The sequence below is a fragment of the Apteryx rowi genome, unplaced genomic scaffold (genome assembly GCF_003343035.1).
Source record: "Apteryx rowi isolate R43461 unplaced genomic scaffold, aptRow1 scaffold_400, whole genome shotgun sequence".
Taxonomy (NCBI): domain Eukaryota; kingdom Metazoa; phylum Chordata; class Aves; order Apterygiformes; family Apterygidae; genus Apteryx; species Apteryx rowi.
The window spans coordinates 557235-584911 of record NW_020450531.1 but is presented as its reverse complement, the minus strand read 5'-3'; the positions used below and the strand labels follow the sequence as shown (position 1 = coordinate 584911).

Below are 27677 nucleotides of genomic sequence, written 5' to 3'. Positions count from 1 at the left end.
AGAAAGCATGAGGCAAAGAGGAGGAAAGAGGTTTTCAGGTCAATTTTTCTACAGAGTAGAAACAACAGAGACAGATAAAAATGATATTTGCTCAAATTAGATTCCTCTCTGCTTTGACACAACTAAAATCCCCCACAATGAGACAAGATATTTGGCTCATGTCCTTCAGGCAAACATGAAAAATAAGAGCAGGCAACAGCTGAAAGAGGGATTATTTCTCAATTATCCTTTGGGTGAAGAGCCTCTTAGCCCTGTGCAAGAACTCAGAATACACTAAATCCTCCCCTACTTCTGACGAGATGAGAAGTATTTGCTCAGCTGCTCCTATCAAACCAACCATTCTACAAACYTTCTGCTACACAACAGCTTGCCACRTCCCCAGCCCTCTCTTCCCAGACCCCAAGAGGAGGGCCACTCTACTGAGGGACTCTCCTTGTTGTCTGCAAATGCAGCAAGTCTCACCACATGCCTTTTTGGCCTGCACACATCCATCTAGAAATCTTCTCTGACCCTCCTGCAGCAAAACCTAGCAAGCATTGTTCCAGTTGGGGCCATGTCCATTGGTGGCAGCATTTGGCACCTTAAAAAGCCATTTCTTAACATGGGCTGTGGACCTGTGTTTAACAGAATAGAGCAAAGAAACAGCCTAATTTAAGGCTCTGGCATAAGAAAGACATACATAATCTGTACCGTGACAGTTTTTGATTTTCTGGAGGTGGGAGTGTAAATTTCTCAGCAGAGATGGGGACTTCTAGTTAACCATCAGGCTCCTTATTAAACACACCATTAGTTCTTCGTATCTCAAACTGCTCCCAGTGGGTGAGCAGTCCTACTGCATCTAATAGTTTATCTGCCTTGGGAGATTATGAGCAGTCTGCTGGCAGGGGGCGATGGGTGTCCATGAAATTGCCATCTGCCTGCATTTAACACGCTAATGCGCAGCAAATTTTTTCTTCGCCAAGCCACCACAGGACCAAACACAGAGGAGGATGCAGGTACTAAAGGCCAAAATTTAGGTGCCACCAAGTCTTGCAGACCATTCTTTCAAGGTCTCCCTATCCAAGAAGGGAGCAAGTGCTCCCTGTTGCAGTTCACTGGAGCTCAGACCAGGTACAAACCTTCCTGTCCCACTAACAGGAAGACAGAAGAAACTGCTCCTCAGCCTTGCATTAGGATTCTTGCCCAGGATGTGGAAGAGTCAACGCTCTGATGAATATTTCAAGTCCAACAGCTCCAACAGGAAAAAGTGAGGCTCACTCATGACAAGCCACCACTGTGGTTACTGCACCTTCCGGAAATGAGATGTCTGGCCTGCGTTTTCTGCTCATCATTCAGCAGGCAGAGAAGGAACTGACACCAGGTGCTCATCTCCCAGAGGAGTACTTCACCAAATGAGAGAGGCTGCCCCCTTTTCCTCCTGCCTCTCAATTTTCAGAATAAGCTGCCTATGCCTGGCCAGCCCCCAACTCTGAGAAATAGCTCAGAGCTTCAAAGCTAAAATTAGGTCAATCGTCTGCTTGATCCACTGCAAAGGTTGCGATCTTAAACCCTTCTCCCCTCTCAGGATTCACTCTTAGCAAGTTCAGATGCCTGTTAATTTGGTAGCCTAGCTCTCCCTGGACTGTGCATATGGCACCGAGGAACCTGATCCATGGGAGAAAATTCAGCTGGGTGGACAGATGTTTAACAGTTTGGTGTTCACAAGAGTAAGGACTACAACATCAACAGATCCATCAACATCAAGGGAATCCAGTCTCTTACTTAAAATAATGAATATACCACCTTAATAGCATAGAACATCGAAGCTATTCATGATATTTTGTACCATTATGGTTTAAGACCATACAAGATTAAGCGAAGGTTTTTTGTTGCCTTTTTATACAGATGGTCTTGATAATTACTGTTGTCTTCTTTCAAGATACAAACTCTACACTTATGTTCTTGAGTTGAACTACAAATGCAAACAAGCCCTTCCTGTAGCTGCTTGCAGCTAAATTGGTGGCCCTGGCCTGAATCCAGGTCTCTGTTTTTGCACTGTGCCAGGCACTCAAAAGATCTGGAATCATGCAAAACTATTACACCGGGTCCTCTCTCCCTCCCATGCTGGTTTCAAATCAAATGGAAGGATAAATCAACAGCTAGATTACTGCCCTAAGCACACACCTGCTGACATTTCATGCAGTTGTAATTGTAATTGGAAAGCTAAGTGTATCATCAGGAAAGCCAACTTAATTAAAAGCAGTAAACATAACAGGATGCGGAGCACATAAAGTAACTCCCATAATGCAACAAGCCCAATACCTAGATTGTGGGTTTTTCCAAGTCTCTTGCATATGCTTTGACAAAAGAACTGTTTTCTAAGCTACTTGAGTAACAATGAGAGAGAAATGCTTTTCTATTGTTTTCAGCTGGAACATTTTTCATGTTCTTGGTAACATGCAAAAATATTGTTATGGACAGACTACCAAGCAAATATCTCATTAAGGGCTCACATGCAAAACTCAAATGAGTATGACCGCCCAATAAATACAACAAAATTTAATCAGTGACCATACACAGAGTCAAAATGAAGGGTGAGGGAGAAGGAGGAAAAAAAAAAAACTCACAAAAAACAAAACCTTTCACTCATGAAAACTATTTCAAAAACCATTAAAAAGCCCAGAAATAGAATACAACTAGCATTCTTCTTCAACACAGGGAAAACAATGGACTGTTCAAATGTACTGCAAGAATGTATTTTTGCTAATATTTTCAAGTTCAAAACTTTTATTTTAGATTAACTCTACAGTTATTATTCTAACTGAAAAACACACAGATTTAAGCAACATAAAACAGACGAGTACATGTGCAACTGCCTGCTACATTCAGTAAACTATTATCTATGGTAGAAACGTATTAGCCTAAAAATACAGCACTTCTGTCAGAACATGTTTTTAGCATTAATTCAAGTCCTGTTTCAGAAAACAAGGTTTATAAGAGATTACAAGATTGTTTTCCTCTATTTTTCTGCTGTTCTTCATATATTTGTCAGCCACAATGATAACTTTTTCTTCCAGAGAAGCTTCCATGTTTCTTTCTGGAGGTCTTTCACATAACAGTACATCAGTAACATGAAACAGCATACCTAAACACGGAACCCATGACTGAGCTCCAGTGCAAAAGGCAGTACACAGGAGGTGAAAGCAGGAACAGGCTGCAAAAGAAGAATTTAGAAACCTGGCACCCCCAGGAAGGGATGATGTGAGGAAAGCTCACCTAGAACTGGCACTTGCAAGAGACATCAAGGGAATAAGAAGAGTTTCTACTGCTTCACTAACAGTAGCAAAGAAACAAGGAAAATGCTGACCTGCTGCTGAGTGGGCTGAGTGATTTAGTAACAGTGCACACAAATAAGGCCGAGATACTCGATGCCTCTTTCCCTCRGTTTTCACCAGCAGTCTCCCAAGCCTCTGTGCTTAGAGGCGGGGTTCAAGGAGGAGAGGAAATTACCAGCAGAGGATGATGACTCAGTCATGGATTACTTGCAAGAATTTAACCAATACAAGTCCAAAGAACCAGATGGGCTCCATCCAACGGTGATGAGAGCTGGTTGGTGTCATAGCAAGGCCACTTTTCAGCATCTCTGAAAAGTCACAGAGATGAAGGAGGCCCCCAGTCACCAGAGAAAGGCAAATGTTGCACCCATCTTCCAAAAAGGTCAGAAGGATGATCTGGAGAACTGTAAGCCAGTCAGACTCACATTGGTCACTAGAAAAATCAAGGAGCGAGCCCTCCTAAAATACATTTTTGGGCAAATGAAGGAGCAAAAGTTACTGGGAACATCTGGCATGGGTTTACCAAGCATAAATCATGCCTGACGAACCTGATAGCCTGCTATGATAAAGTCTGCGGACAAGCAGGAGAACATTGGATGTCATTTAATTCAGCTTTAGCCTGGCTTTCAACACTCTCTCCCATAGTATTCCCACAGTTAACGCCCAAGTTAGGACGTTACAGTCTGGATAGGTAGACAGGCAGAAAAAAAATGGTCGGATGGTGGGGCTCAGAGGGCAGGAATTAATGGGTCATATGCTACCTGGAAGCCAGCAGACCCAGTAGAGTAACACAGGAGTCTGGACCTGTCCTGTTTAACATCTTTATCAATGACCTGGAAGTAATGACAGAGCACTCATCAAGTTTGCAGATAGCACCAAATGGGGAGGACCAGTCGATAAGCTCACAGGCAGGGCTGCCACTCAGAGGGGCCTATATGGGTTGGAGGAATGGCCTGACAGGAACCTCATTAAACTGAGCACAGACAAATGCAGTGTCTTGCATGTGGGAAGGAAAAATCCCTTGWAGGCTGGGGAGCAGCTCTGCTGAAAAGGCCCTGCAGGTCTTGGTAAACAGCAAGCTGAGCATGGACCAGCAGTATGCCATGGCAGCAATAAAGGCCAACAGCATCCTGGGTTGTATCAACAGAAGCATAGCCAGTAGATCAAGGGAAGTGACTATCCCTCTTTAGTGAGCTCTTGTTGGACCACATCTAAAAYAGTGTCCCCGGTTTTGGAGCCCTCAGTAGAAGGAAAGACATTGATAAGCTGGAGTGAGTACAGCAGAGGGCCACCAAGTTGGTTGGGGGCTGGAGGACTTGCCCTGTGAGGAGAAGCTGAAGGAACAAGGCTTGCTCAGTCTGGAGAAGAGACAGCTTCAGGGGACCTGACAGCAGCCTGCCAGTATCTAGGAGGAGGTTATTGAGAAAATGGAGCCAAGCTGTTCACAGTGGTGCCGGATAGGAGGATGACAGAGAATGCATATAAACTGACATAAAAGAAGTTCTGAATCGATAAATGGAAAAACTTTTCTACCATGAGAATAGTCAGACAGTGGAGCAGGTTGCCCAGGSAAGCATCATCTCCTTCCTTGGAGGTTTTCAAGACCCAACTGGATAAAGCCCTGAACAATCTGGGCTGACCCCAGAGCTGACCCTGCTTTGAGCAGGAGGTTAGACTGCAGACCTCCTGAAGTCCCTTTCCATCTGAATTACTCTCCGATTCTATCATCAGTTACTTTCTTTTTCTCACTACTTCTCTTTAGAGCATCACATCATTAAAAATGTCAATATACCATAACCCAATAGGATTATCTGAAATAATGTTAATAAAATACTGGATGACATCAAAATTCCCTTCTCCCTCCAGGCCAATCCCTTCACTGTGACCCAGGGACATCAGCGGCAGTATATGTGTTGCCTTAGTACTTAGCATTCATGCTCAAAACATTTGTGCTGCTTTACAGAACATGCCACAGAGTCTGGAGAGGAAAGGAGAGGATTACAAACATGCAGGTTCTAGCATCTGGAATTTATCACTTCATTAAATGCTCAGATGTGATGGTAGCTAACAACAAGGGGAAAAATAAACAGAAAAGGCCTATGGGATTGGTCAGTCATCCCTGGAACATACTTCTCCCTGCAATAAAAGATACATTCACAATCATTCTAATCAAAATGCTCTCCATCAATAAAATGTAAAGCAGCCTTCCATCTACTATTCATTCCCAATTCAGAATTGAAAAAACAATAAAAGTCTTTCTTAAATGCCCCTGTCATCTGTATACTTAGGAGAAGGTTTTGCAGTCTAACATATTCACTGTGTTCTGTGTCATTATTCTCTGTAGCAGGTAAGAGAATTACCCTGACTGTCCCGCTACCAACTGTCAGCACTTCAGATCAATCTAGAATAAGACTGGGCTGGTTTATTTAAATAAGGGTAGAACAATGATCCTTGTAGAGGATCAGAACCAAGTCTGTACAGACAGCTTTAATTCTGAACTGCTTTCTTTGTATCTATACAAGGAAAAGTATGATCTAACTCTTTAAGAAAAGTCAGGGATAACCTGACTCTCTGCTTTTCCAAAGGAGGAGAATTAGAACCCAGTGACTAATTCCTTCCTCAATTTAATTTTGTTTGCTTGTTTTCCCAGGCCACAGAAAAATAAGTGCTTTGCTGAAGCAGGAGTAAAGTAGCAGACTGACAATATCACGTGACTCAGAAAACCAGCACATGGAGAAGTGATTGGTCTGGTTGGTGAAATAATTTAAGAACACTCTTAGCAATTTTCTGTATGAACAGTGGAACAGTAATGTGTCTCAAACTCACAGCAAGCTTTCATGATGTCATGATGAAATATACTGCATCTTAAGTTAAAGGATTAACAAGGCAGAGGTAGAAAGTTAGGAAAATGATCAGTTCCTTAGTCTAGCCTTAAGAAATAGAATTATACTTAGAGGAAACATGCACGAATTAAACCAAAGCTTACTGCTGATTTATGAAGGCTAGAACAGTTATGTCCACTAGAAAAATAGAAAAAGCTGTATAATCACTTGGACAGGGAAAGATATGATCACTTCCATAATGACAGAGATCTCCAGTCTTTGCCTTAGCTGTTAGTATAGGAAGCATAACCAACACATTTTAAGAAAGTATTGAGCAACATGTCTAACAACTTTTTCTTTTTAAAATAGTTACAGTAAAAGACACATTGAATCAAAAACTAAGACAATCAAGTTACATAAAAAGGAACAGTCCTTTCCCTGAAAATGCTGTCCCCCAATCTAGCTGAATTTCCAGAACACTTATTTTAGCACACTGATTTCTTATCCCATGCTCCTCTTGATTAGCAGACACAGTCTTATCTCTGTCTCCGGGTAGCTGCAGTAGATCCTTTACAGGAAAGATTAGCTCAGCTATTCTGCCTTTAAACTTTTGATAAAAGGTAATACAGATTTTATGTGACAGTCCAGGTTAAGTTTATGTTACTTTGGGCAATTTAAAGAGAATCAGCTATTACACAACACCTTCTAGGAGGAGGTGCCTAATCAGAAAAGATAAAGCATATGGACATGCCAGTCCAGGGAGGCCTCGCTCTGTGTGTGCCACACTGTATCTGTGAATAGACACAGCACTTCATGTTCCCGGACTGACATGCCAATCTATTCATTATAAAACAAAGCGTTTCCAAGAGTGTGCATACTGTCAGCCTGGGACTGAAATCACAGGGAGGATCATTAAGAAGGATTGCAAAGTTTTATAATAGTCTGCCAGGAGGGTTTCAAGACCAAAGGCCAGACTACATATATTAATGGGGTGGAAAAAAATCCTGTTAGAAAACCAGTAAAAATGGAATGGAATCTATTATGTACTTGAGTGACTAAATGTATTTGCTTCTTGTGGACTTGCTGCTCCAGGAAGTGACAGGACAAAATATAGCCCGTTCACTACAGCACATTCCAGATCTAGATTTGCAAAGAGGAGGCGCTCTTAGGCTGAAGTTGCATATTATGCCTTCAGATGATTTAACATCTAACCATATGCTAATGGAGGAGATCCTATTCATGCCTCTCTCCTCCCCCACAATATGCATGTTACTCCCTCCCTCCCATTTCACCAGTGCTTGCGCTCACCAAAAACTGTATCGTGCCGATTCAACACTCTGACTTGAATGTGCTAAAATGAACAACTTTCTGTGGGATAGCAAGTTGAATTAATTCAGTGAATGGTCAGACAAGTGCCAAAGTGATGGGACTAGGATAGAGGAAGAGAGAAGCAGGACAACTGCAAACTCCTGGACTGGCTTGTCAATGACCTAGACCTTCACCCTAGAAGACATTCAGACCTGTTTTGTGCCTCTCCTCTGCCATACAGGTGTGAAGAGACAGTGCAGGTAGGAACCAGCTAGGGGTCCTAACCAAAGGGAACTGAAATTGCAGAAGTAGCACAGCGGGAAACTCCAGACACTGCAGATATCAATGATCTTCCTACAGTTTTGGCTCAGTCCCCCTTTAGATGTACTGAGCTCTTACAGGCTCAAATACCCTCCCTCCCCTCCCTTCCACTTTTCTTCACTTGTAACCCCTCCTACTCTCATACATCGCCTACCCTCTAAGCTTTATCCTCGCCAAATCCTTATTGCCTTTCTTTAGTGTTTCTTCTTTCCCACTTAAAACTCACAATTGTAATAATAATAACAGCATTAACATGACATGAGCACTACAATAATCATTGAGCACATACACCACATCCCATGCGCCTTCCTTCTTCCATTGACCTAGACTGTCCAGCAGACTGGCAATTGCTATGCATTTATGCAATGTCTTGGATAACGGTACTGTAGTAACTATCATACCAACACAATCACTAGCAATGGTCTTCTGGTTGACCTGATATAGTCAATGTATACCAGTTTTCCCTCCACGTTAAAACAAACTCTCCCAAACCAAGCAATTTTTTCTTAACAACGGCCCATCAGCACTATTGCTACTCTCCCAATTCTCAGTGTAATGCACAACTTTCAATGTCCAGAGCTGTGTGCACTTCCAGTTAACCTCTCTGATGGACTGGAAAATAAACACACTGCTTTTCTACAGAATAATCCATTTCAGCACACAAAGAAAAGCAATAAACTAGTAACCAAAAGGAAACCAATCAGAAAGCAACTTTGTGTCAGATCTACTGCAGACAGTGAGCCTCCTCTTTGTACCTGTTGCTTTTGCAGGACTTGCTGTGTATTTATTTACCTGTGGTATGAAGAGTCTGAGCTAACACCCAAAATCCAAATAGCTACCTTTTTGTGTTAACAAGGGAGACAAACGTTGGCTGCAAAAGTGTGTGGGCAGAAACATAAGCAGAACACCAAGGTGATGATGAATAATACGCTCCTGAATGTCAAGGTACAGCAGGATTTTCATAACATCCCAGCTCCTTTCCCACACTGCAGCAAAATAAAATAAAATGTAGGTGGAATCAAAGTCCTGTTGTCATTAGTATGCAAAAAAATTAACTTATTTAAATTCACCCATCTGTTCTGGCCAACCGTTTATGAGTAATTCTCAACATTTTAGTCACCTGGTAAAAAGATAGTAAGTTCTAGGCATAAACACTTCCTAACCAGTTCATATTCTGGAGCACGGATGATTAAACCACACAGTAAGTGGTTCATTCTTTCAGTAAGCTTTGTTTCTTGCCTAGCTTCCTGGCTGCTTTTTGTCTCTACCATTTCTCTCCTGTTTCGGGCAGATGAAGTGGAGGCGGAGAAGAAATGGGAGGGAGGTTCTTGGGCAACATAAGGATTACAGTAATTTCCAATCCTTAAGCAATGAAGATTTTGCTCAGGAAACAGATGACCTGTTGCTGCTACCTATTCCTCCATCCCCCCTTTTTTTTTCTCTCCTTAAATTAATACATGTATATCTGTCACTGTATTAAGTTGTACAGTCCAGGAATGAAGTTTACCACATCTAACTCCAAATCCATGGGAACAATTCCTCCCACCCACACATTTCCCCCACCTCTTTGTTGTTGCTCTGGGCAATTTAAGTCAGAGAAAACTGCAATTCAGAAAGAGCCTCAATCATGCACCTACAACTCGTTGACATTAGGTTCACATCCAATCCTGATGTGAATGTAAATGCCACTCATCAAAAGGACAGCCATGCCATGGATAACAAATCATCTCAACTCCCTAAATTAAACAACAGTATTACCACAGGGACAAACTTATTTTCAAAGCATTCTTGGTATTCTGCCTGCCTACCTGCCCTTGTTCAAAACAAAGGGAGAACTGTCTCCTCACACAGTTCTGCCTGTGTTTCCTTCCAGCGTTCTGAAATAAGAACCATTTTTAAGATTTTACATTTTGTTTTCAACAGGAAAAGCAGCAGCCTGAAATGGTGGGGAAATGAGTCTGTATACCTTTTTCTTTTTCACAATAGGGAAAAGGGGAAAAAAATGGACACTTCCCAAAAGATGGGAAAAAGTATAATTAGTGAAAGAATAACACTAAAAGTCAAGAGAATCTAATCATCACTTGAAAACACAAAGGAAAGTGATGACTACTTACATATAATATGTAGGATATAATCCTTCAAAGTACCAGCAATGCTTTTTGGCCTCTGTACACTACAAAGAAAGAAAAAAATGGTATTAATATTTATAGGACAACGTGTGATTATAAACACAAGCTTTTGAGTATTTATAAGTACTGTAACTTTGAGCAATTAGAAAAGATCTCTATTCCCAAAGACTTCACAAATTTAAAACACAAACAACTGAGAAATTAGTTAACTTGAACTGTAACGTGCCCTGTTAGGGTTCAGATGCTTCACTCAGGGCTCTGTCTGTGGGGCCCCATAGATTCACACAATACACAACCATAGTTCACTAGGCTCTGCAAAGACACAGGATCCAATTGCATATATTTCCTGGCAGACCTGGAGTCTTAAAAGAATCTCAAGAATATGGGGAACTTAAGAGTCCATTGTGGTTATAGTCACTTAAACTCCAAGGCATCCCCAGTTAGACAACACTAGACACATGCCTGTGCAATTAATTCGTTATTTGCAAGGAATTATTCATCTTTACGGAATTCTCTGATGCACAGAGTCAGGCTTGGAAAGGAACAAAACAGAGAACCCACGTTAAGACAGCATCTCATTCTCCTACAGCCTGGAACTGCTTCAAGTGTTCATTAAAGCACTTGGGAAAGGAAACTGCTTTCTGCAGCCCAGTAGTATTGTTCTCTTTTGCAGACTGTCAGTATATCCTTTTTAAAGGATGGTGACAGGCATTTTCTCTGCGTGTGTGCAGGCAATGTGGGAAATGCACATTATTACAGGCACTGCCAGAGTACAGACATCGACCAAGAACAATACTGATGCTTAAAAAGGAAAACCAGATGTCAAGCGCAAACTGTATATATAATACACACAATATTTCTGCATATTCTGCTGACATCCCTAGCATAAAATACTGTCTTCATTACAGACATAGCTTCAGCAGCTCCACTGCAAGCTGTATTATCTGATCATGCAGAGACAGGGCATTCTGGGACCTCTTCCACAGAGCGGCAAGGAATCTCTTGCTGTAGTTTTAACAACAATTGTCTCTGCTGCTCACACCTGACATCCAATGTCAGAGAGCGCTCAGCACATCCGCAGCGCTTGGATCATCCTTCATGTTCTCTTGGCAGCTCACCTTTAAATAATAGCTCATATAAGTTTATTAACCTCCCTGAATCCCAGAATACTAAATGAATCCAGTTAAGACAAAGACAAAGCGTTTTTAGATCTCCAACTCTCAGTCCTCATGAATAGCAAAGGCTGCAAGTTCTTTAATGAGCATCTGATGAGCTAAATCACAGACAGATCAATTACAGCCCATGAAGACAAACTGCTATGGATTAAATTGTTAAGACTAGAGCAGGAGGTGGGGGAGGAGGAAGAGAAGAAGAGAGACTTTTGATGCATGTGATCAGACCTTTCCACTAATCATATGACAAGGGCTCACAGCAGCCTTCAAGCTGCACAAGCTTTAGGTGCTGTTGAAAGGATTGCAGCTTTTTCCTTAGGATAAAAATAGTGGAAGCCTCATTTCCTTCTAAAACTGATGCCACTATTAAAGCAGCACACGCAGGAGGGCTCCATAACTTCTGCTGGAGCAAGTGATTGTTCTCCAAATATTAATCTCCACATTTGCCCTATTCCCCTCTTTTTTTTTTTTTCTTCCTTCAAAGCTTCCAAGTTCTTAAACTTTCCATCTGAATCTGTTCATGAGCATGCCATTTCCTTCTAATCTGAAATTAGAAATGGGAGGAGTTTCTCTCAGTGCTACTTTGCAAACACAGCACTCTTGTAAATCCAGTGTTTACACTGCTGATTTAGTGAAAAAACACTTGAGCTCTTTGCCTTTGAGGACTGTGAATCAGCAGGCCCTGGCTAAAATGCCACTGTTTGCAGGTCAACCCCTTGGAAAGTCTCATTGCAGAATTCAGCTTGGGGTGTATGCTGGTATATGTTTTTCTTCCTGCTTCTGGACCAATACGATCCACTGTTTATCTTAACACCCTTTCAGCCTTTGTCCGTCTCAAGTGTTTTAATTGATACTTTCCCAGCAATGTTTTGGAGTACATGGAGCCTGCATATCCATTACTTACCCATGTAAAGGAGACATTTATATTTAGTATTTGTTCTGCTTGCCCTCGTCCCCATATCTTAATCCACTTTAGAAGTTCTAAAATGAACGGAGAAGGTTCTTCCTCCTTTCCAAGTTGTAAAATTTCTGTTTCTGCCTCTTAAATTATTTTGACCTCTCTGTTTCAGACAGCCACATACACTTACTGCTACCATGACAAAGACTCCAGCCTAGGAAAGTTTTGCTAATAACAAGCTTCCTTCTAGCTTACAGGGCTTAGATACGTACTCTAAAAATTCTTCAGGACAGGGCTTTGTCTTTACATGGGACCTAGCACAGTAGGTGCCAATTGCGATTCTGATGTTTTTTAATATCACACTATTATGAATAATGCATGGAAGTTGTTCAGCTCTCCTATGTAGGAATCAGGCAAACAAACAAGTAGACCTCAAATGTAAGCAGCACAGCAGAGTATGATACACACTACATATCAGAAAGATTTACATACACAGGACAAAGTGTTACAGTCCTTGCTTAGTTAAAACTCCTACTGATCTCCATAGCAACATTATTTGAGTAAACCTTGACATAAAACAGAAGGTTACAAACCATAGTCTGTATTGCTGGTTAACAGACCTCACAGGAATTCACTGATAAGCAGGAGGAGAGAATACCCTAGCCTCCGAGGATTTAAATCTCTTTAGTACTCAGATACCAGAGAGATGAACAGGGTAGCTAGGACATGGATTAGTTTTTCCCATCCCACACACATCCTTTGAAGCAGACTACGATCATCTGTCTCTCGCCAAGACCCAAATTCTTCTTCTGAGTGAGTACGCTGGCCTCTTAGTAAAGCTGGTGCAGAGTCATACAAGTGCGCAAGGGAAAGTATTCTAGCAGCATTCCGTTTTGATCCTCACCTCAAGGATTGTGTCCTTGCAGTTGTTTGAGATAATTCAGATTTAAGCTCTCAAGTTAGCTAAGAAACCTCAATTGGCAGCAACTCACTTCAGTCCACAAAGCAGAAACAAAGAAAGGGAAGATTATTCATATTACTGTGATACAAAAGGACCTAAAGAAACAAGGAAAGGGAAGACTATTCATATTATTGTGATACAAAAGGACCTCTGATATCAGGGCTGGTGTCCACTCTGCTAGCTCCTGTATGAAGGCAGACTATACCCCCAAAGAATTTTTAATAAGTGTTTGTCCATGTCTTAAAAAGCTATTTACCCATTCACTAATAGCAAAAAGTGGTTTATGGTTCTTAAACTAAGCTTAGTTATGGCCCTGCTGATGCTTTTAACTTTTCTAAAAGAACATCTCTCCGCATTTTTGATACAGAATTTCTTCTTCTACATCCTTTATCAATCTGACACAGCTAAAAATATAAATAAATACAGGAGTATGTTCATTTTTTAAATAAATGATGCAGGTCTAATTGGGTGTGCATGTGTAATCTCTAGAGAATTCATGGTATGTGATTTAGCCAGATGCTTGAAAACATTTCTTAAGACTGTGGTATTCGTAAAAAAAGAAAAACCACATGAGACTATTTTTTTTTAAATCAACATCTCTCCTGTAGCCTGTTTTCTTTGACAGAGTGCAGCAACATGAACTGCAAGCTGTGCTCTTCTGTGGCCTCTAAACTCATTCAGGTTTCTCTAAGAAAGGAGACATGCTTCCTGCCACAGATTGAAACTGCAAATGCTGCTGCTGCTAGTAAGAACAATGAAAAAGAGAAGAAGTTACTAAAACATTAACCAAAGATTGGTTTTGATCACACCATAAAATACAGAATACAAGTATATGTGTGCGCATACTGTGTGGGRGAAGAGAAAGTAGGCAGCCTGCTCACTGAATGTCTGAAGATATTCTACAAATCATTAGTTATGCCTTGCAGGATTTGCAGAAATACTGTCTAGAAAGAATATCCTCCACACTGCACATCATTATGTTTCAGTTCACAGGAAAATAAACTAAAAAAAAAAAAAAAACCAAAACACACACACACACACAGAGCTGTCTGATTAATCAATCACTCTTTGTAATCAAGGAAGCAGTGGATTCATGCCCAGTGCTTTTACTGGAGTTTTAGAAAGCAAACTATTACAACCCCATCTACACATAGTAAATACTTTCCAATACAAGCACAATTAATTTTTGTTATGGGAAGCAACAAAAAAGAAGCCTTTGGTGGATGGAAGGGTTTGGGGTGGGAGGAGGGGGAGGAAGATGGGTATCTGTATTCTGAAGGAATGTTCAGACTGAGTTTGTGACATCTGCTCAAAGCCAGATTCGGCAGGAGGCACAGGTCTGCTATTGATCACTAAGTCAGTGAAACTATCGGTTATCAGCAACTGAGCGGCTAGCTTTCTCTTTTTAACAAGATAAAAAGCTAGATGTTACAGCACAATTTCCATTATGGATTACAGTTAAAAGAACCCAAATAGGTAAATTCAGAACAAAAAAAAAGCAGGAATTTAACCAAGTGACCTGCCATACTGACAAGAAAGAAATGGCTCCTAGTGTTCTGGGATGACTCAAATAGTCAGTGGCTGTTAAATCCTCTCATTTCATTGGGTATATCCTACATATTAGTAGAGTGCAGGTTGATCCAAATCTCATTCTTGTGGCTACAGGCTCTGACACTCTGCTAGGATTTATTCATCCATAGATGAATAGGAAGAAAGAACTAAAAGTGTATCTAAGACTTTGAGCAAGACTGCATTGTTTCTCAGCAACACACAGTGTGATTAGAAAAAGATTTCCTGTTCCAACTTAAACCCAGAACTCTGTATTCCAGCCAGATCAGAACTACTAACTGAGGATACGGGAAGGATAACACTCTTCTGACCACATGGTCCCACAGCATCTGAGAAACAACTGGCTATGCCTGCTGCCTTTCTTACAGAAAGCCTCTTGCAAAAGTCACCTGCACAGATCTGTTCCAGTGTTACTGGTCACTGCACCTGGCAGCTGCTCTACGGAGTGCAGATGAAATGCTGGGGCAGTCTACAAAGTGATTCACTCCAGACTAAATAATCAGTTCCAGGAGGCATGTTACTGGCCATTGTTATTCACAATATTGTACAGGATTTGACCTTTAAAACTGTATCAGTTAGCAGAACACTATCCATTTCAGCCCCTAGACAAAGAGCTGAAAGCATCATGAGATACAASCTGCTCATTAAATATGGTGCACTGGTATCAGAGGGACTTCTGCATGTCGAAAGTTTGAAAGATTGGTTTTATAGAGACAGGAAGGTGAGCTTACTGGTCTTCCATTGCCAAGGAGAGGGCAGAAACTCATCCATTTAAATAACAGACAACATATACAGAGACCGAAAAGTACAGCCTAAGGGTGAAAACAATTTACAAGTGAAAATACGTTTTGTTTTAGCCTTGCCTGAATCCATCAAAATTCATCCCTGATTCATCCCTGATTCTTCCCTGGTGATGCTAACAGATGAGGCCAAAGTGACCCCTCTCCAAACTATTCTAAGAAACTGAGCTCACAAGCTCTGTTACCAATGACTTCAACAAACACTCCTGTCGCAAAAGACAGGAGCAACTCTACCTTTAACGTAATCTGGTCTTTAGTAGTTTTTATTCACCAAGCCAACAAAGATACATCAGAAGACTCCTGTATAATAGGATACCGATTCCTCTACCTGTTACTAGTTTCAAGCCTTCCCTCCTGCTAAACAATAAATATACAGTCACTCCATCAAGGCCCCAAGATTACAAAGTCATACAACTCCTATTACGTATTTCAGAAGGAGCTGTTTCTTGCCAGTCTTTCTGGCTGTTCCCCAAGAAAAAAGGGATTACTACCCATATATGATTCCTAGCAGAAGTAACTTGTCCACCTTGAATTTATTCTTCCGTGTTTAGCAAAAGTAAAATTTCAGCACAAGCAGCTAATACTTAATAGTTCTTCTGGTGCTCAGAGTAGAAGCATTAATCATCACATTTTTTATTTGGAATTAATGTGAGGTTAGCATTAGATAGCCTCTCATTAAAAAACATTACTTCATATTTAGCTCTATTAACCTTTCCCATAAAAGAAACACAAATATCCCTTGCATGCGATTTCATTTGAGAAGCCATTTATGGCCTTTTTTTTTTTTTTGGCCATTATGCCGCAAATTGTAAATGCACTTCAGTCCTAGCGTGATACCACGTCAATTGAACATAACCCGCTCATTGGCCTCTGGGCCGGTGCTCAGCACCGCGGACAGCGCTGCCCCCACAGGGCAGCACAGAAACAGGGAAAATATGTGTTTGCTAGAATTTAACAAAGAACAGGGTCTCTCTATTATAATGCACAGAGCGGTGTAATACTGCGCCCGTGTTGGAAATCCACATGTGTATGTCACTTTAAGAGTGTTTTAAAAATGTATAAATACATACTTTGTTTCTGTATATACACATGTTTATAAAACATTTTGAAATGTCAGTAAGTAGCAAATATACAACCTCATACACGTACAGGGCTTCACTGCCTTCTCATGTGCAGCAGTCACCAACTGGTAGAATGGTAAGTCTGTTAAATAGCTTGCGGTATATTTGAGCACTGATAAGATAAACGAATAATAACATTTGACTGGCTTGAATGGAACAGTTGTACTGAATCTTCTTCAAACTGTTGTGGAAAACAGAGTTATGGGAAATTTCCAACCTGGATCTAGGTTAGGATGTCAAGCCAAATACTTATGAAAGTGCCCAGAGATCCTTAACACCAGAGAAGGTTAAGACCTGTTTTAAATTCTTATTTCCACATCCATTAACTCAGCAACATTTGTACAGATATAAAAGCTGGGGGCGTGTTAAACCTCCTTGGTGGAGCTGATCTTACATAGAAAATTCTATATGGCAGTTCTGTAAGAAAGCATGAGGCATGCCACATATTGAAAGCATTTTCCCCTCCAAGAAAAGCAAAAAAAGAGATTCAACATCCCACTGGAGAATCCGCAACTTCACAGCGGGTGTTTGGGYAGAATCTTTTTTTCCAACTGGAAGGAAACAGATGTAACATTTTCCCTGCTCCACCAGAAGTAGTTGATCTATTCCAAATGGTACTGAATAGGTTCCACAGTTCCAAAATTGAATTTAGTTTCTGCAATTACTCTGTTTCCTTTTATATGTGCATGGGAAATAAAAAAACAAGGTTATTATTTGCATTCTTTAGCAGCAGAGTAAGTCGTAAGTCAGCTTATTAAACAATGCATAAAAGGGGTGAGTAGAGAGGGATCATTTATCAGGAATTGAAAGCAGGAACATGCCAGAAGTGAGGATATTTATGATCTCCTCCCTCAGTCTCTCTAAAAACAAAATAAAACAGATACTAGCTTTCACAGATAACGGAAGACCAACAATAGGATTTTACTTGTAAGCTTGCAATGAGCATAGGTAACACTTTCCGTATCACCATCAAGATACATGATATCAAAATCGCTTTCCTTTAACTAAGAACTGGAGGCTTGCTTCACCTGCAGCACTAACCCTAGGCACTGACTCCTCTCAGAAAGTGACATTATTTGAAGTATTATTCAGAACAAAGTTTAGATTTGGGTTTCACACATTTTTATCTAAACCATACCAACATATAATCCCTTCAGTTCATGCTGAACTGGCATGTTCAGCTGTTTTCTATGTACATTTCATTCTTACCCTTTACCATCCCAARAATGAAAACAGCCTTTATATTACCTAGTAGTTAAATCCTCAGGGGCTGTCTTTCATCTCCCCTAATAATAAAAGCAAAGAAAAGCAAGACTGAATAAAGGAAGATGTATTCAGAACTCAATTTTCTTGGTCATTTGCAGAACAGACAAGATTTTCAGAGCAAACAACAGCACTGTGCTACAGATGCCAGTCAGTTAAACTACAGCAGCCCATCAAAGGCTGAAGGAGAGCAGATTTCTTAGATGGTCACAACGACTCAGGGCAGTTGCTTTGGGAGTTCCTGAGCTTTGTTCTGTTCATGTTATGCATCCCTCGCACTCTCATTTGCTCCGGAGAGCTGACAGGGCAGAGTGCAGCTGCATAACCATAGCAATTCTTGCTCCTCTTCCAACTAACCTGTTTTTTCATTCTTGACATTTAATCTAGTGATGTACACCTTTCTCAGATCCTTCTTTATGAATAGCCATTGGAAGACAAAATATTTGTTTATTCAAGTAAAACTTTTCCATTTTCAGTTTCTGAGATATTTATTCCAAAATTGATGCAGATATTGCATCAAAATCCCTGTGCCTTGAAAGTCCTGAAAACAGCTGTATCACTGAAGGCAGTGACTCCTCAGTCTCAAGAAACAAGACACAGAGTCTGGGACAAATCACACACCCAGTGCAGGGGACAAAAGAAAACAGTAATGATGACATATACTGATCATCTAATTGCTGTTCCACTGTGAGGCATGCAAGGCCAAGGCAACTTCTGACTTTTATGACAGCTTATTCTAGAACCCCACTATGCTTAATGTTATATCGTGGTTAGGAGCATCTGCTCATTTTAAATCAGATTACATATGGCACGTATTAAATGGGCAAATAGCTGAATACAGCAGAGATTAAAGAGGTTATCTTGGAAACATTTTGATATTTGAAAACCAGCTTCTGAGGAACACCGACATGTCAGAATCCAAATGCTTCTTTAAGAAGAAGTATCTACTTAAACACTCTATTGAGAGCGCTTTGTTCTTGGTCAACTCCCACTTGCTTAATAGTAAGCCCAGTCAGCAGATGCTTACCTACAGGTATTTCCATTAACAGCCATCACTACTGTGTTGTTCATATCCTCACAAGGTGTCTCTGTCTCACAGAGAAAAGCACAGATCTATGATTTATGATGCAGGTCCAGTGTATCTTAATGACCAAAGTGGCCCTGGAGAAACAGTTCTAAAGGAACCTTTAGTTCACTTGGGCCAGCGACATTAGACTATCTACACCCTGCACTAAACACAGACACTCACACAGTAATCCATCAAAGGTCACCTTGGCCTGATCTGCAAGGCTAGCTCAGTGGGCAGAGCTGTGTTAATGTGAACATTAAAATGCTGAAATACAATCATCACCACATTGCAGTCCAGAGAACTGTTTGCTTTGGGATTTAGTCCCTAGAACACAGGAAAGAGTTTATGGGCTTGGATTCATCAAGGTTAATAATCAAGTTTTTCTAGTCTTGCACACACCCAAAGCACAGTCTATGAAAGTTCCTACCGATTGGCAGCAAACACGTCTCTTTCTCAGGCCAAAACTCTCCTCAAAAAAGGAAACAGCAGAATCAGCAGAATAGTTAAATATAAATTACACTGGGTCAAACAAGTCAATTCAAGCTTTCAGGTAGGTACTCTATTGTGACTTTGGGGCAGATATTCACCAGGTAGACTGAAACATCTATGACATTTAAATTAAACTAAGAACCTAAACTGACTCTCACTTAGATAGTCCAATGCAGTGCCACAGTGAAAGCATATGATTATTAAATTCCATTCTAAACACAACCCAAGAGTTATATCTCACAGCTTCTTATCTGAACAGGAAGAAATATTAAGTATTTGTCTTTGGAGTATTTCCCATGGAAAAAAACAGAGCAGCAAATAAATAAATAATTAAGCATTTCTGGCAAGTAACGATGCCTACTAATGGCAAGACATTTTTCAAAATAAAGTAACTTCTTACACAAAACCATAACATTTATTTTCCTTCTATTAGGAGTGTAAATGTACCTAAACAATAATCTCCTGTGTCCTCATTTGTCTAATGTGCCAATATCAACACAATCCACTTAGAGTTTTGACAAATCTCTTCATTTAAAACAAAAGCATACCAGTATTTGGCATTTTCCTAAAAACACCAGTTCCTCAGTTTTAGTGATCACCTGTGTTTTTCCATATAATCACAGCTTTTAACACAGCTTCCTGGAGAGGTGGGGGGCAGAAAAAAAAGTATATACGGCAGGTTCCAAAGATGAATATCTATATATATAGATACTGGATATACATAATCAGACAAATTCAAATAAATTCTTGGTACAGCAACCACATCTTAGCTCAACTCATACTGCTTTTCACCTCTCAATCCACGCAATTCACAACCTGACAAAGGACATTCTGGATGGTGATAGGTTTTTACATGCTTCCACTGTTGTTCAATTGGTGCATGCTCCTTGCCCAAACATCCTTCCACCATATACCTTGTGGATTTTCTTGGGACCATCAATCTTTCAGCTTTTTCCAATAATAGTTATGATGCAAGTTTCTTAACCATCACTGTTGGACCTCTAGTTACTATACTTATGGTCTGTGGTTCACTTGATGTTATGCTCTCCTTTATTTCTGCTTGCAGATAATAGAACACAAGGGAATGGGAAAATGACTTGACAAAACACACAAAAAAGTCAGGATGCTGCAATGAACTCCCCTCTCCCTTTCACAGAGATATCACAATCTCTTCACTAAGATTGTTTTCCTCACAAAGAATATCTGAAGTTACCTTAGGGATGTTCTGCAACTGAGAACTGCAAGAGCAAGATGATGCACAAATGAAATATTTGCTCTCCATTAACATGTGGTCCACATTCCAAAAAAATTTAAAGACTCCTGCCTGGAGGAACTGCTATGGATGGATAATAGCATGAGATATGCCCATAAATGTTTAATTTATAAACCTAGCAGCTAGAAAATTACTCAACTGGACTAAAAATGCTGAGGATTTTAACAGTAGCCTGCCCACATTAACAGATGGAAATAGCGACAATAGCTCAGAAACAAGCACAGACACACTGACACATTTGGTCAGTGCTGACAATGTTGTGCAAGTCAAACTTTTGGAGAAAATTCAATCCCTGTCAAAGCAGTGGGCACCTCCAGAGGTATCAAGGGCATTGCTTCTGTTTCCGCAGGATGCAGCTCGACTTGCTGCCTCTCTGTTCACAGAGCCGTGAGCTGACACAGAGCGCTTCGCTCTTCCAAGCGCTACAGCCTTCATTTCAGACTGGAAGCAGTATCACAGAATGAAGGCACCAAACCAGCATCACGGTTCTTAAATCTTTTCAGGACAGTTTTGTGCAGACAGATAACCCTTTATACCGTAACCACAAATGTAAACTTAGTAGTACACTCACAGATGGGAGAAAGAAGTGGAATAGGAGTAGCAAGGCAGAGAAGAAGTGAACGAGAGAATGAGGTGTCAAAAGCAATAGGCAAGAAAAGTGGAGAAAAGGTCTGAGAATAGATGGAAGAAATAGGGGGAAGGGGGAAGGAAAGGGAAAGGAAGATCAAAGACAAGACTGGAATGCTGCTTAAACAAGGAGCAAGGTCTTATTACTATTACCTATCATCTATCACAGCGGACTTCCAGTACGATAGATAGATTTTCATTCCTTTCCCCATTTAAGTGAGTGAACAGGATTAAATAGTAAGAAAAGAAGAGAGCTTATAAAATTTGGGGTTAATTCTTCTTGCACCAGGGCATACGCCAGCTGGAATTAACAAGTAACAACCAAAGAATACAACCAGAATCGTACTTAGCAGTCTCCAGTGATCCCACCATTAAAGTCTTCAGAACATGGATTATACGAAACAATTTCAGACCCCAGTCAGCTCACTCCCCTCCTCCCTTCAGCTCCCCAGAATCAAACCCACCAGGCAGTAGAAAAGAGGCTAATTCCATGCATTGGAACAAGATGTACAAATTCTGAGCTGCAATCAAGGCTTCCTCCCTTCGCTTTTCCAAATGGGCTACTCACATCAGGGGTCAGAAACCAACAGGATGGCAGCCAAAGATATCACAAACACAGACTCTGAATGACATGTAGCAGGGCCAAAATATAGGAACCACAGCACCTTGAGAAGGGTATTAGTGAGGGGAAGCAGACTGCACCGACTTTGACATTTTTATACTGCAAATGGATGCCTGCTGCTGCTAATCAGTTGATCAGCAGCATCTCTCCTCTGTGCAAGGCAGCAGTTCCCATTTTTCAGCTTCTACTGAGGTTCAGACTGGGAGCCCTCCCTGATAGAGAGGCATGATATCACCAGTTAGGAATGGCTCCTCACTCCAGCCCAGGGTAGAAAACTGGAAAGCTTGATCTCATCTTTTCACAGTGCAAGGCAAGAACTTCACTTTGGATTATGCTTAACCTCTAATTTGGGAAAGAAAAGTTGAAAAGTTCCTTGCCCTTGGCTCATGCTTACCAAGACGCTGTTCTTTTTCAAGAGTGACCAAAATTTCTGATGGTTTAAACACAGCTACACCAACTCATGTCTACTAAGCTATGTCTCTCTAGTAGCAGAGATCTTTACCCACAGACTCCCAAAGTTAGTCATAAGATACTAGATAAAGCCTCAACCCTTCAAATATGCACAAAGAGGACTCCAAGTTATTATTCATAATAGCAAAGATAAGCATGTGCACAAATGTTAGTGGGAACAGTGCCCACAGTGCCCTTTAAGTTTTAGGCTACTGCATAAGAACAGCAGCAAACTGCCTCCTTTGCTCAGTTCCACTCCAAACCAGATACACACTCATACATTTCCAACGTTTTTAAAATAATGGCTGTCAGTTCTCATAATGGTAAGCTTTTTTTTTTTTTTTTTTAAATGACCTCCAGCCTAAGGAATGAATGTTTTGGCATAACACATGAAAAGACAGAAGAATTGGACCTTCTTCTCAGTTAAAGGAAACCACTTCTTACTAAATTGCTTAGCAACTGAACAAACAGTACACCTATGTCTTGTTCCTATTCTTGGTCAACAGCAAGGCTTCTCTAGAGTATCTTTTGATACTTTCCAAAAGGGTAATGCTTCAGGATGGGCTTCCTCCCTTCTGCTCCTGCATTCATTGCAGTTTAGACAGAACATTACAAAGGCCCAACATTAMGGGAAAATCTTCTTTTTCCTCTCCAAACCTTCCAACCGCTGTTTTTCGCTGTTTTCTAAACTTCAAAACAACTGCTTATAAAGAATATTGATTTCAGGTGCTCCAATAAGTGCCTACAATGAACTCTGTGACATTGATTTTCCCCATGCATTATCTCCCCATCACCCTGGAGAAACAACATCTCTTGAGAGCTGTGGGCAAGGTGCTCTGCACCCACAGACCTGTCTCACACTGGGAGGGGAACAAGCAGAGAAGAACCTGACCACCATGGTACCAGAACAAGCCAATCCATGTCCTCAGGGTGATCTGCAGTTTTAAAGTTTAGCTCTGCCTTGTTGTTCCCGATACATGCCCATGAGACTTCTGGGGAAAAAAAAATCCCTGTAGCTGGACTATCAAAGGATATTTGAGAAATCCCACTTTACAACCATTCTCTTGAATTTTCCTAGCTTGATTTTAGGACCTCATCGAAGGAGTGCTGAGATGAGTGGCTGCCATGGATTTTGGCTCATGTCTATGGCTAAGAGTGTAAAGCATAAATAAAACAGCAATGTGAAAGTTGCTTTGCTGCCACTAATCTTTATGAAAGTCTAAGAGAGATGCTACTAGCAGTAAGCGGAAGGGGTGGGCTGACTGTGGAAGTTGCCTATGGAGCTGAGGTACCAGGCTGCACTAAACGCTCTGGAAAGTCATACCAGCAACGAGACTAAGGGGCCCACGTAATGCTGAATAAATTGCTATGTTGCCCTCTATACCATTAGTTTTATTGATGCTTTTGTTAGACAGGACTTTTTTTAATTAAAACCAAAAAGCAAGTCTCTTGGGGGATCTATTTTCCTTTCCTCATCTAACTTCAACACAAACACACCAGAAAAATTATAGCCATAGTACAAATAAAAATAGCTGAAGAACTTGCAGCTGTTAATTTCCAAAGTATTCAACATTGCCCATTTAATGATGGAACAATATGCTCCAGTTTCAGTTCTGGCACAGTACTGTATGAGCAGGAGGCAGATATTGCAGTTAGTGGGAATGCCAAAGGCAAGTAAACTATTACAGCAACCAGAGAAAGGGCAGGAGGACAGCATGATGTGGGCCACAGAACATCCACACAAAACGTTTCTTCCTGCCCCTTTCTTTCTCATTTAAAATTATTAGTCAATGCACCCAGTTGATTTAAATCAGGCTCACAGACTTACTAACAAGTATAGCAGGAAAGAATGTGCTTAATAAAAATTCACGAAGTGGAACACATTTTTACAGCTGAAGAGCTAATTTTTCTATTTTAAGTATTGAGTGTTTCTGGTGTGAAATGTATTACACAGGGAAGTTTTGCTTGCCTTTCTCCCTGAATAAAGTCTTTCACCAACTTGTCTACATTTGGGACAAATRGATTTCCCTAGTTTAATACAGAACAAAGTAACAAAGTACTAGCTATTCCTAGGGAACAAAAATAAAACAAATCTCTGTTAAGCTTCATAAATATCATTTAAAAACACATCTAAATACTAAAAGCACTTTTGAAGCAATGAAGGCAGATGCAGAAATGCTTATTTAGTCACTTCCCTTGCAGCACTGTTGTCAGTTGCTAAGTATTTTCTCATGCTTACCTGCTCACAAACTAGGCAGAGCAAAATCAGTAAAGAGACAATGCTTATAAATACACACACAACATCTGAAAGTAGCGATGAAGCGAAAAAAGGAGACTTAAGATTTAGTTACAGGAGTAAAATTCAAAGGCTCAGAAATGACACTGAAATCAGGAAACTGTTGATTATAATTGGAAACGCAGAGCTCCTTGTCCAGATTTCTTCTGGGCTCCATTTGCACTGCTGACATGCATAAAGGCACAGCTAGAGGTTGCAGAGTCAAAGCACTGAGCGTGTAATATTTAATAACAAAAATAAATAAATTCTTTTCTCCTCTTGCTAAGGGTCCATTGGCACAGCAATATTTGACGTGTGATAGTTAAGTAACACAGTTTTAAAGAGGAGGAAAAATAAATTTTTTAAAAAGGCAAAGTTTATGACATTGGCAAACCCCTTAAATTACTCTCAGACACTGTTCTAATCTATGCCAGGTAAAACAATTAAAAAAAACCCCAACACCCTTCCCTTCTCCTCCCCACCAAAAAAAGCCCCCACAAAGGAACAGCAAGCAATCATTCTGTGAGACTCCCCCAGCATTAGCTGCTGCAAGCAGTGCTATCACTCTTTGCAAAAGCAAAGGCTCAATTAAGCGCTAATCACTGGTTTGGACCTACCTATAGCATCAAATAAATCACTCTACAAGCATAAGTGAGGTAGTGTTAATGGCGCTAATTGACACTTGGAATAGGGAGAGGTAGAAGACACCACTCTGGAGTAAGGTTATCAGATGTTTATTAGCTTGAAATCCCCAAACCACAAGGGGAACCCCAGGAACCTCGCCATGGGCCAATGCTCTGCGGTGCCTGGGACAGCCCGGTCACTTCCCCGCAAGGTTCCTGGGGTTCCCCTTGTGGTTTGGGGATTTCAAGGTCAAGTTAGCCAAGGTCAAGTTAGGTCAAGTGTCAGCGCCGTTAACAGGTGGGGAAGAAAATGGGGTTCAGGTTGAAAACCAGATGTAAAGAACAGTTTCAAACACGCCCCCATGCCTTTTGCAGGTAAAGTGTGGGCTTAGTTTAACCCAGAAGTGACYGGTGGCCAAGACTCAGCTTGCCAGAATGCACTCTATGGCACGCAGCCCATTCCTTGCCTTGCTCCGTTCCATTCGACATACCCTCACAGACTTCTCCAGGGCCAGAGAGCTTGGAGGTAATGAAGCTACAGCCAGCAACGACTAAAGATCACTCCTGCCCTTGGCTGGCCAGGAACTGTGGGTTCATTTGTGTGTCAGCTCTCAGTGCAAAGCACATCACCACTGAGTACGTAGGGTGGGCAGAACCCAAGCTGGCCAAGGGGAGAGGTAGGGCCAAGAGCACTGTGCTCCTTCCCTCCACCTGGAGGTCTGGGCTGGAGAAGAGCAGCCAGGTGGATCTAAGGGAGATTTCTCAGAAAGCGACGTGCAAAGAGATGGCAAGAGCTGTGGAGAACCTGTTGGAGATCCCTTGATCTTTAGCCATTCCCTACCCTCTCAGGTATCTTCCTTTTTTGTGCTCCCTGTTCCTCAGGCCTTTGGCACAGCCTGGGCTCTCCCTGACTTCCTCCTGCTTGTAGAGGGTGTCTTAGGTCCCTTCTGTTCTTTTCTCCTGGTATCTGCTGCTGTTTAATAGAGCAAAGCCATGTTCATCTGATGTCATCTACGGAGGAGCAATAATACAGCTGAACTTTCTATTCATGCTACATGAATTGCTCTGGCTGTCCACAGTTGCTGCTTGCACGTGTCTGCTCATGTGACAGAACATGCTTATGCATATTAGGTTACATCATGGGGCAATACATGTATCAATCCGCACGGGCACATATACAGCTGGGTAAAATGGGCTACAGCCCTCAGTGCTAACAGACTGGGCACTAATCGTTTGACCTGTCTATGGCTGTTACTTTAGCACTCGCAGACAAGATTCATTCAGTGCATGCTTGTCTGAGAAGATAATAGCTAGCTGAAACACTTCATTTTCTCGGTTAGGCAACTTGTAGTGTTGTCTGAGGTGAAGTTAGATTGGAGAAGCAGCCCCACATGGCTGAAACCATGCACGCTGGCAGGACTTCCAAGGAGAGTCTCTCACTTCAGACCCAAACCTTTCTCACACTCAGGAAGACTTCTAACATGCTGGGGAACTCCAGGGCTGAGTATGAAAAGGAGGCAAGCAAGACAGAAGTAAAAATAGTTTTGAAGCAGCTACTATGGACATGACCTGAGAGCACAGAAATGGCTCACCAATCCAAATTTCCATTGCAGTCTTTCTACTTATTTTCAACAGATTCATTCAGTCCTTTAGTTTCTTGCTTTCTATAAAGACATAATAGCCTCCTAATAAATCAAAAAAGAAAGAAATCACTTAGTTCTATGGTCTATTTTCAGCTTTTATGTTTTTATTAGAGATACTAATGATGTAAGTTCATGGCACAAAGCATTTGCAGAAGAGTGAATCACAAAATGCATCACTAAGTAAAACAAGACAAACAAGGGAAACAGAAAAAAATTCTCCACAAACAGGAAATCTCACACCTGGTACTACAGCAATTCTTCCAGATGCACTGCAACATGAAAGTGATGCAGCAGGTGAAACAAGACCCCGGTCACCTCTGAGCTCCAAAAAGCCATTTAATATTGAGTTTTTGGACCACGAACTTATCAGCTATTACACTGATATGAACAGATACTACATTTGCACAGGCAGGCAGCACCACATATGTTCTGAACCAGCTCCTGTGCAATCAGTGGTACTCATACAACAGTTTGGAAAACTTTGCACTAAAGGATGTTCTTCACACTTAAAGCCCAGTCCAGCCAGTAGCTTTCAGTCAGACTTTACAGCTTGCAGCTATACTATCAGCTCATGCAGCGAAAGGGCTAACTATATTTTATCTCCTAGAGCAGAAAAAAAACCCAATAGCTGYGGTACCATGGCCCAGTGGTCACAAAGTATTTTGCAAAAAACACCTGTACATGCAGGATAGTTTTGGACTACACCTGTGAGATGAATTCTTCCAGGTGCTTCTGCATGGACTGCTCTTGGGGCTGTACAATGTTGATTTAAGTAAAAGGAAACATAATTGGGAACATAACTGGGAACAACACTTCAAAAATGAAATTAGCAGGGCTTTACAACTGGATGCTGTTGGAATTCTTTGGATGGTATGTTTTTGTTGTGGCTTTTTAAAATTCTGTTCAAAGAGAATGAAATGTCAAATTT

At 41.1% G+C, this 27677-nt stretch overlaps 1 protein-coding gene and 1 pseudogene across 1 annotated transcript in view; both read right to left on the bottom strand.

Moving 5' to 3' along the window:
- VOPP1 (VOPP1, WBP1/VOPP1 family member) overlaps positions 1-27677 on the bottom strand; it is a 69205-nt gene that overhangs the window by 14094 nt on the left and 27434 nt on the right. The window contains exon 2 of the mRNA XM_026075290.1: positions 9880-9938. Coding sequence (XP_025931075.1) covers positions 9880-9938 — 59 coding nt within the window. The remainder of the gene's footprint in view (positions 1-9879; positions 9939-27677) is intronic.
- Positions 27000-27165, bottom strand: LOC112970684 (annotated as a pseudogene).